The 13,237-nt window shown below is 59.3% G+C and overlaps 1 protein-coding gene across 3 annotated transcripts in view; it reads right to left on the bottom strand.

Annotated features, from left to right (window-relative positions):
- Positions 1-292: 292 nt before the first annotated feature.
- Positions 293-13,237, bottom strand: part of SH2D3C (SH2 domain containing 3C) — a 28,067-nt gene continuing 15,122 nt past the window's right edge. For all 3 annotated transcript variants that reach the window (XM_037491855.2, XM_037491856.1, XM_054688864.1), the window contains 9 exons: positions 9,820-9,948; positions 8,293-8,747; positions 6,907-7,031; positions 4,852-5,387; positions 3,852-3,967; positions 3,310-3,481; positions 2,440-2,551; positions 1,863-2,069; positions 293-891 (listed from right to left, as the gene is read on the bottom strand). In XM_037491855.2, coding sequence (XP_037347752.1) covers positions 716-891; positions 1,863-2,069; positions 2,440-2,551; positions 3,310-3,481; positions 3,852-3,967; positions 4,852-5,387; positions 6,907-7,031; positions 8,293-8,747; positions 9,820-9,948 — 2,028 coding nt within the window. In that variant the 3' untranslated portion in view covers positions 293-715. The remainder of the gene's footprint in view (positions 892-1,862; positions 2,070-2,439; positions 2,552-3,309; positions 3,482-3,851; positions 3,968-4,851; positions 5,388-6,906; positions 7,032-8,292; positions 8,748-9,819; positions 9,949-13,237) is intronic.

Raw genomic sequence — 13,237 nt, 5'->3', positions numbered from 1 at the left:
AACCCAGCGCTCAACCACTGCGCCACCGGGGAGGCCCGGATTCCTAGATTTTAAAAGCCCTCTTACCCCATGTGCATTTGTGGGAAGCTTGGATTTGGCTTCCCGAGACAAGGAATGGAGGAGGAATACGGAAAGGCGGTCTTTCCCCCACTGACAGATGTCAGCTCCTCCAGGATAGGGCCTGAGGGAATATGGGCTGTAACTCTCACTCCTGGTACAATCTGGGAATGTCCCAAGGGCTTTCACCAAGCAAGGATGCTTCCATCCACCTCAGGACCCCGAGAGGCAGAAGAAAGAGTCATAAAAGTTTATTATATGAAAGAAAGAACATGGCTTCTGTACATGTATTTACAGGACAGACTTATTTACAGCCAGAGGGGAGCCTTGGTGTCGGTGAGGAGCTGACGTCTGCAGGAGAGTGAGGAGGTGTGAGGAACCTCCCGCAGCGCCTACACAGGACACCTCAGCAGGGTGGGGAGCAGCAGAAGCTGAAGAGAGGAATGGTCGTTCCCTTGTTCCTGAAAGGATTCTTGGTGAGCGTGTGGCTCGGAGCCCAGAGTCCATGCAGGACACTGGAGGTGTGAGGGGGATCCTGGAGTTGAACCCAGAACATTCTCGGGCTGATCACAGTGTCCCTGGGGTGCTCTGGGAAAAGCTCGGTGACCCTCTATCCCCGTTGCAGCTGGTAGCCACAGAGGGGAAGGGTCCCTGGAGGTCACAGCTCGCTGGAGCGGACAGCAGGCTCCAATTTGTGGGACAAGGCAGTGAGGACCTTGTCAAACTTCTCGTAGCGCCGGGCCTGGCTGCTGCTGGCACCCTGGCTGCCCCAGAGAAGGCGCATCTGGAACTCCGTGCTGAACACCTCCAGGAGCTCTGGTCGGGCCTGGAACCCTGCAGGGTGGGGTACAGAGGTCAGGGGGCCCCCTTCCAGAGGGGTAGGCCAGTTCTGCCCAGAGCACCTACATGTTCAGGGTCCCACTCCGAGGGGGACCTCCCCCACCCAGTTGTGCCAGGGATCCAACAAGATTTATTGACAAACGTGACCGTGCAGGTTAGTAACTGGTCTTTCCTGCTATTTGCAACATATCATTTTTAAATGACTAGAAGGTAAAAATATTCATGCTAAGTTGGGGGGGGTAGATCTTGGGTGAGTGATTTTTATCCTAATTTTTCCCCTAAGAAACATACATTTTGTAAGAAGAAGACAAAAAATTTTGTTTGCTTTCTTTCTGAAAAAGAAACCCAGGAAAGACATGACGAGAATGCTCACAGCACTGAGTGCTGGGGCTTGTGGGTGATTTTCTTTTTTAAATCTTGTTTTACTCAGCTGTAATTTTCAATTTGTCCACGGCAAACTTTTATGACAAATGATGCCTAAAGCAGTAAAAGATGGATTGTTTGAAGCTATTTTCTCTTGGCTGCTTTTGCTGCTTTCACAAAATGGAGTTCTACCTTTGACTAGACTGCAAGCCCCTTGAAGGCAAGCCAGGTCTGTCTCAGCCCCAGGGCCACAAGCCAAGTGCATTGCAAACTACCCTGTAAGGTAGGCCTGGCAGAACGCCCATTTTACAGATGGGAAAACTGAGGCTCCCAGAAGCTATGGTACTCCGCTATGGTCCTCTTTGAATCATCTGTGCCTGTTCTCCCCACACACACCTGGTGCCTGCCACGGTTGCTTGTTGAACTGATAAGCGAGGAAGCAAAGGGATGAGAAAAAAGAATCAGGGAGATGGGGCAGGGAAGAGGAATGGAGAAATGTGAATGGGTGCTTGGAAGAGAGGGGAGGGCAAGTCAGGTGGAAGGAGGCCCAGGCGTGCAGGACCAGAGACCAGCTCATTGCTCAGATGCCATTGGCAACTCACCCTGCAGCTTGACCTCGGCGTTGGTGTGGTACAGGCCTCCATGGTGTGCCACTGTGCGGGCAGCCTCCAGGTGGGCCAGCACCACCTCCACCCCGTGTTCTGTGCTGCCCCAGGGCTCCGGACCCTCAGCTGGGGCCGAATCACACTCCAGCAGAGTGATAAGCGGCAGCACGTGAGGGAACGTGGTGTTGCTCAGCGGCGGGCCTTCTGGGGGGAGGGAGACAGCAGGTACTTAGAGATCCTGGAGGCCCTGCCGTCCATGCAGCTCCAGAAACTGAAGGTGGGTGGGTAGGGAAGGGGGCCTGCCTGAGATCCCAGAGGTCCCCCAGGGCTCCTGACTCCCAGGACAAAACCTTCCTTGGGATTGCTCCTGCTGAGCCCCCTGCAGCCTTGGCCCAACCTGAGGGCGGAGGCTGGGCCTGGATGTGGCACAGGCCCAGTTCAGGAAGTGAGCGGGAGGTGAAGGGCCTGGCCCGAGCTCTTGTCAAGCTATCCTCGTCGTCCACACACAGAGTGACTCTGCCTGCCCCGGGAGGACTGGAACCTGCTCTGGTCACACAACAAGGTGGGGAGGTACCTTTGCCCTCATTGAGGCTCTTGAGGAACGGCTTGAGCTTCTTCTCATAGAGGATGGCGCCCTCTGTGTGGCGCTGCCGCAGGGTCATCCACGTCTGCTCCAGCCGGGCAATCTGGGGAGACCAGACTGTGAGAGCAGCCAGGGAAGGGGTCTACAGGGCCCCAGGCCGCCCTGCTGCATGGACACCCAGGGAGGAGCTAATAACCACGATGTTCACCATTCGCGGAGCAGGGACAACGCATTTTGCTCGTCCCGGCTCCCAGACCCTCACGACGGCCCATTTTACAGATGGGAACTAAGGCTGAGAGAGGGTCATTCCAGAAATAAGTGGCAGGGCTGGGAGTCGAACCATTGCCTTTGGGATTCTGGGGTTCCCCTGACGAAGCAGCAGAGAGGAAGCGCGCATGGGTGAGAACCGGGCTCTGCGAGCAGACCTGGTTTCATGCCCACCTCCTTCCGCCCCGGCTGTGTGAGCTTAGGCCAGTGCTGTGCTACCTCGATTTCCCCGTAAGTAAAGTGGGGACAACTAAGGCACCTACTTCATAAGGTTGTTTGGAGGAGTCAGGGCTTGTAAAGAACCCTTGCTAGGTGGCACTTGCTAGGTGGCTATAAACGAGAACCACTTGATATTTATTCCTTAAACTCATATAATGCTCGACATTCACGGGGGCGGGGGGGCTGAGGCCTAGAGAAGGGGTCGGGCTTGGCCTCAGAACAGGTCAGCCTTTAGCGAGCCCAGTTCTAGTCATCCTTTCCCCCAACGCCCCAGAGTCACAGATTCCCAATTTTACACACAGCCATGCCGAGGGAATGCACCCAGCGCTGCTCCGGAGGCTACCCGATGCCCGGCTCTACCGGACCCTGCCGTACCTGGGCCATGTCCAACGCGCCCATGACCGCCGCGAAGCTGAACATGTTGCCCATGGTGCCCCGAAGCTCGGCCGCCAGCTGGATGGTCTTGTGCAGCAGCGCCGCCCGTTCCTCAGCGGAGCCGGTGCAGCCCAGGATGTCCACGGCCAGCATGATGGACATGGTGCGGAACCTGCCGGAGCCCGCAGGTCAGAGGGGCGGGGCCGGACCCGCGGGCGCCGAGCGGGGGGGCGGGGCCACAGCGAGAGGCGGCAGAGGATGGAGATTAGGGGGCGCGGCCAGCGAGGGAAAGCAAGGCTCTGGCTTCTGATTGGTCAATGTGGAAAAGAGGCGGGGCAAGAGCGGAAATAAAGGGCCTGTCCGGGCGAAGCCGCGGTTCCTAGTGGGCTGCTGAGAAGTCGTGATTGGTCGGCGGGTGGGGGCGTGGCCAGACCCCTGGGAAGCGGCTGAGAGGCCGTGATTGGCCAGCCGGCCGCCGCGGAAGAGGCGCGAAGCAGCCCTGGGGGTTCCCCGCCAGGCGCCGAGCGCGGGCCTCGCCTCACCTTTCCAGCAGGTCTAGACGTAGCTGCCGGCCATGGGGGAGGGTGAGCAACTCCATGCCCCAGCGGACTCCCATTAGGGTCTGCATCTCCTTGGTAACGCCCAGTATCCTAGCAACCTGCAAGGACGCCCAGAAGGCTGATTAATTTCCTGTCGCGGCCGGCCCAAGCCATCTGGGAGTCAGAGAGCTTTATCTCGGAGGGCAGCCTGGCCCGGAGGTCGGGTTGAATGCCAGCTCTCCTGCTAGCCCTCTGACGGGGAGCAGATGCGCCTCATGGCTTCCATCTGTGAAATGGGGAATAAATGGGAAAGTGCCCAGAGGTGCCTGACATGTTAACATGCTGTGAAAGTTAAGGACCAGGACACCCTGGTCTAAGAACCAGGGAGGAAAAGGCCTTGACCAAGGTCACACACAGCCTGGAACCCAGACTGCTCCCTTCACGCCTAGTGCCCTCACAGAGCCACATCTCTGCACTGTCTTTGTTTTTGCCTCCTGAGCTCGGAGACCAAACTTTAGAGTGAGAAACAGGCACAGCGAAAGTTGGGGTCCTTAGAGGGTCAGATTCAAAGAGAGGCTCCACTTGTGACAATTCCGGGACTGAGGTTACGATTTTTGCGGATCTTGTCCACCAGGGAGCTTGGGCCAGGAGTGGGGTCATTTATATTCCCTGGAACAGCTCCCCTGACTTTCCCCAGGTTCAAAAGTGCCCCAGTGATCCGGGAACCCCGCTGGGTTTCAGGCCTGCTGGGTTCTAGCGCTAAACCGACATCAGATGGAAGCCAGACTATCTTGATTTTTGCTTTTTTAAAAAGGAAAATGGAGACTCAGAGAGGCATAGTGATCGGCTTAGGTCACACAGCAAGTGAATGAGCGCCTCGAAGCCAGCGTCCAGCTCACCCTTCTTGGGGAATTCAGGGGTCAGCTCCTCACCACCCTGACCCTTGTCCCAAAAGCAGAGGACAGAGGTGCTTCTGCCGCCCCCTTGTATACCCAGCACCTACCAGGCAGTCAACCTTGGTGACGTGCCGGGCCAGGGTCCGGGCGTCCACCTCTGCCAGCAGCTCCTTGACCTTGCGCAGGAGGCCCACCTCCAGCGGCCGGTTATCCTTGGGGATCAGTAGGGACTGGAAGGTGGCTAGGTTGAAGGAAGAGGTGGCTTCCACAATGGGGACTGTGAAAGACCTGCCCCAGTCCACCTTGGGGGTCCCATTTTCTGACAGTTCCTTTAGCCGCTCCCCGTAGCTCCCAGTCTGCCGGCTAGAGGCCTCAGATGCTGCCCACTCATGGCTGCCACGGACAGGAGGCTGGAGCTGGCAGTAATGGCCAGAGTCCGGGTCACTGTAGCTGCTGAGTGATGGTGAAGGGGAAGCCTTGGAGAGGCTGTGGGAGGGACTGGAGTAAAGGCCCTTGTCCGACTCCCCAGGAGGCTTTGGGGCACCACCAGGACACAGCTGAGGTTCACTGGAGCGGCGGGTAGCAGGGGAGGCAGGCAACGCTGTGGCAGAGGGGGCGGCAGGGGCGGCGTGGACACGGGTCACTGCAGGGAGAGAGGGAGAAGATAGGTTACTGCATCTCCCACCTGGAAGGGTTCCCCCAGCCTCTTCCCAAAGACCAGTCTCCAGCCACCCTAGAGGGTCACCCTCCCACCTCCCTGCACCCAGGCCAGGCCCAGCAGACCCTGGGAAACCAAGGAGCCCTCTGCGCGCCTCTGAAACCACCTGGGCCCCTGGAATTTGCACATCGCTGCCCTCTCGGGAGGTCACTGAGCTGCTAGGAGGAGCCGTTAGCAATTCGGGGAAGCTGGGCACCTGCTGGAGCTCACTGTGCCACGTGGAATTCCCTCGCCATGAATTAGTAATAACCAGTTATTAAGCACACACACGTGCCAGGAGCTGGGACAGGCTGGGATACACCGGTCAGCATCAGTGAGCCCATCAGCCACAATCAAAGCTGATGTTTATTGAGCCCTTCGGCCTGAGAGCCTTCTCTGTGTTTAGTCTGTGCAACCCTCCCAACATCCTGGGAAGTGAGAATTTTTATGACCCTCATTCTACAGATGAGAAAAATAGAGGCTCAGAGACATGAACTGGCCTCCCCAAGGTCACCCAGCCAGCAAGTGGTGCAAGTGGGATTTAAAATCAGGCACGAAAACCTGCTTTACTCGCCGTGGACTTAAAAATTGACCAAGAAATCATTTCTGGTGTAACCGAGAGTGACTTTCATACTCGGGTGTTGTTTTGAAGACAAACTTAATGGTTATGACACGTTGGGGGCCCTGTGTTGGGGGGGCAGGATTTGTGACAGTCTGTGTAGACAGCAACAGAGCAAGGGGCGGTGCCCAGAAAAGGTCACCCCAGGGAGCCCCTCTCTCAGCCCTTGGCCTGCCATGTGGAAGTGTGCAATATGGCCTGCTGAAAACATCTTTTCTTCCAGAAATGAATGAGAGGCATGTTTCTGCAATAGAAATTTTCTTTGTATTAAAAAAAGAAAAGCAGAGAGCTACGTACTTTCTGCTCAGTTTTGTTGTGAACTAAAACTGCTCTAAAAAATAGACTACTTTAAAGAAAAAAGGGGAAAAGCACGACATGACTGGCCATTTGGAATTGGGGGTGCATTAAGTCCCAGCTGAAGCACCCTCCTCAAGCTCGGCACCCAGCCGGGAGGGAGGTGGGCTGAGAGTCGCTGCATCAACACATTCCACAGCGCTGAGCCCAGCCCCCACCACAGTGAGCCCCCCCCCCCCGCCCCCCACAGATTCCCTGCAATTCTGGAAAATGCACTAGGAACCCCTGCATGCACAGCACCTGGTGCCTACCAGGGCCTCAGTAAATGGCTGCTGAACGAACAAGTGTGGAAATGCTCTGGATGTCAACATCAGTCGTTCAGCTGCAGATTTTTAGTGTCAGCTCTTGGCGGGACTGCCCTCAGAAATGGGGCAGAAACACACTCCATCACACACCATAACAGACATCATCAAAGACAGACAGCACAGACATGTATATACAAGGTCATCCCCCAGATCCCCCCATAGTCCCCACCCCAGCTTCGCCCCATACCAGTACTGTAGGCAGGGGAGCTGGGGCTCTCGGAGATGGGGGACATGGGCGAGTGCAGGTCTGGGATCTGGTCCATGCTGAGGGCACAGTTGCGAATGGGTTCCCGGTGGTGGGGCAGCGATGCACTGTGGAGCAGACGCCATCGTCAGCAGAGAGCCCAGAGGTCAGGGTCCTCAGCCAGCTGTAGGACCCCCACCTCTGCCTCCATTCTAGAGCCACTGAACGTCAGAGGCAGAAAAGGCATGGAGATCACAAGCCCAACCTCCCCATGGACGAGTGCGAAGACCTAGCCCCAGAAGAGGAAGGGCTTGTGCAGTCCACAACCTGCCCAACTGCTCTCTTTCCTGGAACCTGGCCCCAGCCTCAGGAATGGTGTGGGGAGAGGCTCTAGCAGGAAGGATGGAGAGTCGGAGGAAGCCACGCCCACCAGCCCTGCCCCTCCTCAGGGGGCTCAGGATGCCTGGGCACCCCTGGCCTGTGGATCCTGGCACTGTTCCAATCACTGGTTCCAAACCACAGGCCAAGTGGCTGGTATCCAGCCCCACACTCCTTGGCTGACGGCACCCAGCCCAGACAGAAAGGTGGCACCATGAGGGCCTACCCAAGTGCTGGTGATGGGGCTGGCAGGTCTTTTTGCAAACAGGAAGGTCATAGAATTAGGGGCTCAGACTTCAGAATCAGGGGCCTGGATTTGAATCTTGGTCCTACCATTCTCTGACAAGTCTCTTCCCCTCTGAGCCTATTCCATCATCTAAAAAGGCACAGGGGGCCTCCCTGGTGGCACAAGGGGTTAAGACACAACCTATGAAGCTGTCCGCAGCCTCCGCAGCACAAGTTCGATTCCCCTAATTGGCCAGGGAGCTACCCACATGGCGCAGCAGACCTCCCCTGACTCCCCTCCCCCGCTGCTCCCCTCACCGGTGTATTTCAGTCCATCTGCCTATTTTGCTCCCCACTCTGTCTCTGGTGAGTCCTCTCACCCCCCACACCTCTGGCCTGTACCCCAGCTCCTGTATGCATAAATAAATAAATCATAAAAAAATAAAAAGGCACAGGGCCATGCCCCCTCCTGGGGACAGGATAACACCCAGGGCCCCCCCTAGGCTGGAGGGGGCCATTTGCATGAGGGTCCTTTATCAGCAGGAACATGGATATGCAGAAGTGGCAGGGCCAAGGGCGCCCAGCTGGTCCTGGCAGAGCAGGGGCTGCACTGTGTTCGCCCGACCGGACCTTCCTCCTGTTCTCCCTGTGTGCTGAGGCTCTCACAGTCACTTGGCCCCAGTTTGGGGTGACTGGGCCTCTTCTCACCAGCACTGTCATTACTGACGTTCTGAGGAGACCTGCAGGAGGTGGGCCAGAGGAGGCCAAGCGCGGGTCCTCGCCTACCTGGTCGGGCAACCGTCGCTGCGGGTGACCTTGTCAGCGGTGAGCCCGTCGGTCATGGTGACGCTGCGCCGCTTCATGTGGCTGCCCTTAGAGCCCGAGGGGCTGGCCGGGCTGGCAGCCTTGCCGCTGCCCTGGCTCAGGCCGTAGCTGGCCTCCAGGTAGCGCAGCGGGAAGGTGCGGTTGACCGGGCAGTAGATGATGGCGCCGCTCTGCTCCGACACGGCCTTGCGGCTGCCCACATGGTACCGCACCAGGGCAGGCACGTGGTCGAAGCTCTCCTGCTCGAACAGGTACTGGATGTGGGTGTAGCTCTCGCCTGCCTTCACCACCACCTTGTTGATCTTGAAGTGCAAGGCCTGGTTGCGCCAGCGGCACGTGAGCACGTAGTCACCCAGGCTGGTGAGCGAGTCTCGGATGAGGAAGTCACCGTTGCGCTGCACCAGGGTCTCGGAGACCTGCAGGAGGCAATGCTCAGACCAGGGAGGCAGGCCAGGCCCGGGGTCGGGGACACGGAACAGAGGTAGCTCGAGCTTAGGGGGGAAATAGAGCCCAGCATCAGAGGGGGCACCTCAGCCAGGGAGCCTGGGTCTGGGGCACAGAAGCTCAGGAGTGGTTGGATATAAGACCCTGGTGTAGAAGTCACTGGATGTGGCACCTGGAGGTGGCACCACTAGAGGCTCAGGTCTCAGAGTTCCTCCTTCTCAGGGCTTACATTGGGCAGTGTGAATTCCCAGTGCTTGTTTTTCCAAATATGGAGTGTTCAAGTGCATCCCTGGGCCTTGATACCTGCAGGCTGCTTGCTCTGCCTGGATCATACTTCATGCCCCACCCACCTAGTGAGCTCCTGTCCATTTCACCAAGGCCTGTCTACCCAGTGCCCCTTGCTTGCCCATCCCCCACTGGGCTCTGTAGCCCTCGCCCTGGGCCAGTACCTTTCAAGGGAAACCATCGACTCCTCCATCTCTTATCCCTGTTGCCTAGCACAGAGCCTGTCAGAGTTGGTGCTTGGCAAAGATATACAGCATGAGCAAAAGAGGGAACAGGTGACCATCAGCCCAAGTGTGTGCCTCCCCCCAGAAACTCAATTTTGCAAAAATAGAGTGGTCTAAGGACTGCTACTCACTGGACAAACACACAGGACCTGATGTGTAGACCAGTGCCAATAACAGTAACAAAAGACAATCAGAGTAATAATAACAATAACTAAGGACAATAATCACCGAGCTCACTGCATGCCAGACACCATATTAAACACTATACATGTATTATTTAATTCTCTCTATAAAACTTCAAGGTAGGTACTATTTTTCTCCCCCATTTTACAGATGGGGAAACTGAGGCTCAGGTAGGCAAAGTGGCTGTTTGAGGCTGCAGTCAGTAAATGACTGAGTGAGACCTCATCCCAGCCCATGCCAATTGGACGCCCCACCGGGGAGAGTCCTGGCCTCTGAGTGGGTGCACCGAGCACTAGGTCAGAGCCCTCCCGGTGGTGGGCAGAAGTGAGTCCCCGGCGCAGGACTGGCTCACCTCGCGGGGGATGCGGCCATGGTACCAGGCATGGCTGCGCAGGTCTGTGCTGCTGAGTTTGAGTTCTTCCTCCAACTCCTTGTGCAGTTTCTCAGGCGAGGAGTCGAGGATGTACTTCTCCTTGGAGAACTGGGAAGGAGACGGCAAGAGTTGGCATCCAGTCTGAAACCCGTTCCTCCTTCCCTCCCAGCCTCCACCAGCCCAGATGGATCCCCCCATTCCCAGACTCTGGGGACATTTGGGCATAGGTGCCGGGAAGGTCCTCACCCATGAGTCCCTATCCCAGCAGGAGTAAAGAAACCTCAACTCTGCTGGGGAACTGCGGGTGTTTTGGTGGTGGGAGTGGTGAGGTAACATACACCTGAACAGGTGCAACCCTATACCCCTAAATCACACAGTGTTATAAACCAATGTTACTGCAATTTAAAAAAATACAATTTCTTAGAAAGAAAATAGGAATCTTGGTTCCATCACACAGTGCCCACTGCAGTCCAGGCCCTGTGCTATGAGCCAGCAGTAAATGAGGCAATAAACAAGCCAGGCCTGTCCTCAAGGAAGCTCCCAGTCCAAGAAGGGAGGCAAAAGTGACGCGAGCATCCGCGCGGACCGCGGTCAGCACCACAGCCCTGGACAGCGGCAGAGCGGAGGGCGGCTTTGGCAGCGAGGGGGCGGCGGCAGCAGCGCACTGAGCCCGGGGGACAGCTTCGCTGCGCTTGAAGGGGACGGAGGAAGGATTCGACAGGTGGATCTGGAGGTGAGGCTGCAGGTATCCACGCAAAGGTGTGCACAGCACCTGGGGCTGACCGGAGGATACGTTCTGGGAGGCTGAATTACACAGTGGAAGGGTGGGGGAGGCAGCTATAAACGGGGACACGGAGGCCCCACAAGACATCTGCCGCATCCTGTACAGTTGCAAAGACCCTTCCTCCCTCGCCCTCCCAAGCAGTCCTTGTCAACTAGGGACTGTGGCCCAGCGGGGGAGTCCAGGGTCACTCACTGGAGACAGTGTTCGGTCACCCCACCCAGGGGAGAATCCTGGTCTCCTGGTTACTGTGGCCTGGGGCGCGAGGCTGACAGAACCCCAGGGGCCCTAAGGGCAATAGGAGGGTGGGCGCTGCTGCCAGGGGTGTCCCACCTTGGAGCCCAGCCCGATCCCAGCTGTGCCTTGGGAGTCCCTCTGCCCGGGCGGCTCCTGTCAGTGGGCATGGTGGCGGGTAAGAACTGCCTTCCGCGTTGGAAGGATGAAGGGGGGCAACACTCCAGACCGTGACAAGCGCACAGATGTCCTTGTGACCACGAGGTCATGTGACATTGCTTCCCCTCCCTTCCCCGAAATCCAGGCCCCAAAGATGGCTGCCTTAGGACAGAGAGATCCCAGAACTTGCCAGAAGGTGGGACAGATGAAAGGGCACTACTGGGCTACTGGGCCTGGCTCAGCTCAGGCCAGTCCCTCCTGTCCTCTCCTCAACTCCTCAGACTTTGCACAGACTCAGAGCCACTGCACTCAGGACACCCCAATCCCCAGCTTCTGAGAGTTCTCGGCTCTCTGACTGCAGCCCGCCAAGCCCTCACTCTGGACAGGTGCTCTGTCAGAGGCCGCGGCCCCGAGGTCTTCAGAACGGATGACTTCTGCCCTGGGGGAGCCCCGCAGACACTGACATGAAGCTCCAGGTTTTCTGAGTGTTCAAAGTGCACAGAAAGCCCCTAATCTAGCCAGGGAGTGGAGCCCCTAAAAGCTGACGTTTCCACTGAGGCCAGAAGAAGGGCTGGGTGGGCATGGAAGGGCGGGAGGAGGGGGGAGGTGGGCTTTGTCACAAAGCCAGACCCTGCTGGCAGAGTCAAGGCCCTGGGGAGGGGGAAGGGGTTGGGGCAGCAAGGGGGGCTGCCCTGGGGAGTTGGGCTTTACCCAGAGGCTATAGTCGAGCCACAGAGGGCTGCCAGGTGCTGGGGGCAGGCTGGGACCCGATGCCGACTGGACAGTGACCTGGTGGCAGTGGCATGGCAGGGCGGGCACGGGGATGGGACCTGGGGAAGGTGTTTCGAGCAGGTCAGGATTGGGGGAGGAGGCGGAGGTGTCAGGGGAGTCCAGGCTAAGATCGTGGGAGCCCGGCGCTCCCTGAGGCGGGCAAGGCTCCCGCAGGATGGGCTTGGAGACGGTCCGTGAGCATCTGGGCTGTGGAGAGCTGGACAGAGGTGAGGGTGGGGGTGTGCACAGGTGCTCGGGGAAGGTGGGGCCTGCGGGGGGGCGGTTCTGGGCGGATAAACTGATGCTTGGGAAGGGCGGGGAGGTCTAGGGCTGGGCTGAGGTTCAGACCTTCCCAGACGACCTGCCCTTCTCCACGGGTTTCCTAGGCCTCGGAGTGCCCGGCCTGCCTCCCCCTCAGCCACGGCCCCCCTCCCGGTGCCGCATCGCGCCCCGGAGAGGGAAGAGGGGAGGTGGCAGGGGGAGGATTCCAGTGCCCCCCGCTTCGGGGTCCTGCTCTTCGACCAGTCGTGCGCGGCGGACAACCAGCCGCAGCTGCGGCAAGAGGGACAGAGAAGGGGGGTGTTTGCGTGGCAAAGAGCCTGCCACTGTGTGACCTTGAGCCAGTCGCTTCCCTCTCGGGGCTCCTCCGCCCGGAAGGAGGGTCTGGAGACGGGGCTCCACTTCCCAAAGCCTCATCCCCGATCAGAGCATCAGGGGGACCCTTGGTTCTCTCGCGCACCTGAGGTGGGGAGCCCCAGGCCCGAGGCGCCCTCCTCCTCGCCCCGACCCAGGGGTCCCCAGTTCCCAAGGGGGGGAGGCTGGAGGCGCAAATGCAGCACCCCTGCGCTCCGCGCGCTGCCATTGGCCAGGGATGATCTCACCGCGCGGCCCGCGCCGGCCCGATTGGCTGCGGCGGGGCTGTCACCCCCGGGCTGCGCGCGTGTGAGCCGGGGGCGCGCGGAGGCGACGCGGCCGGAGTCCGGGGGGCGCGGGGGGCAAAAGCGGCGGAGACCCCGGGTCAAGGTCTTAGCCCCCCTTAGCGACCCCTCGGCTCCCCGCAGCCCCGCACGCCCCAGCAAACCCTTGCCCCGAGGAGGCTCCGCAGAGGCGGGGTCGGGGCCGCCCCTCCACCCCCGGCGTTTAACCCTCTCGCCGCCGCCACGGCGTCCCTCGCCGCCCGGCCAGCTGGGGGGAGCCCCGCGCCCCGGGGCGCCCGCGTCCACCTGGCCGTCGGGAGGGGCCGGGCGCCCGGGTCCCAGCGCCGAGCCCCGCAGCACCCCCTCCGCTCCCCGCCCCTCACTCGGCGCCCGCACCCCAACTCAGCGCGCGCGGTACAATGGGGAGCCGGGCTGCCCGGGTCGGCCGGCGGGGCCCGCGGGCTGCGGGAGCACCGGCCGGACCCGGGAGACCCGCCTCCCCCCGAGCGGCCCGGCCCGGCGGCTCCCGCGCGAA

The sequence above is a fragment of the Talpa occidentalis genome, unplaced genomic scaffold (assembly GCF_014898055.3).
Source record: "Talpa occidentalis isolate TD23 unplaced genomic scaffold, MPIMG_talOcc4v2.1 talOcc4.7, whole genome shotgun sequence".
Taxonomy (NCBI): Eukaryota; Metazoa; Chordata; class Mammalia; order Eulipotyphla; family Talpidae; genus Talpa; species Talpa occidentalis.
Note: the sequence above shows the minus strand (reverse complement) of the source record. Positions and strands in the feature narration are given on the sequence as shown.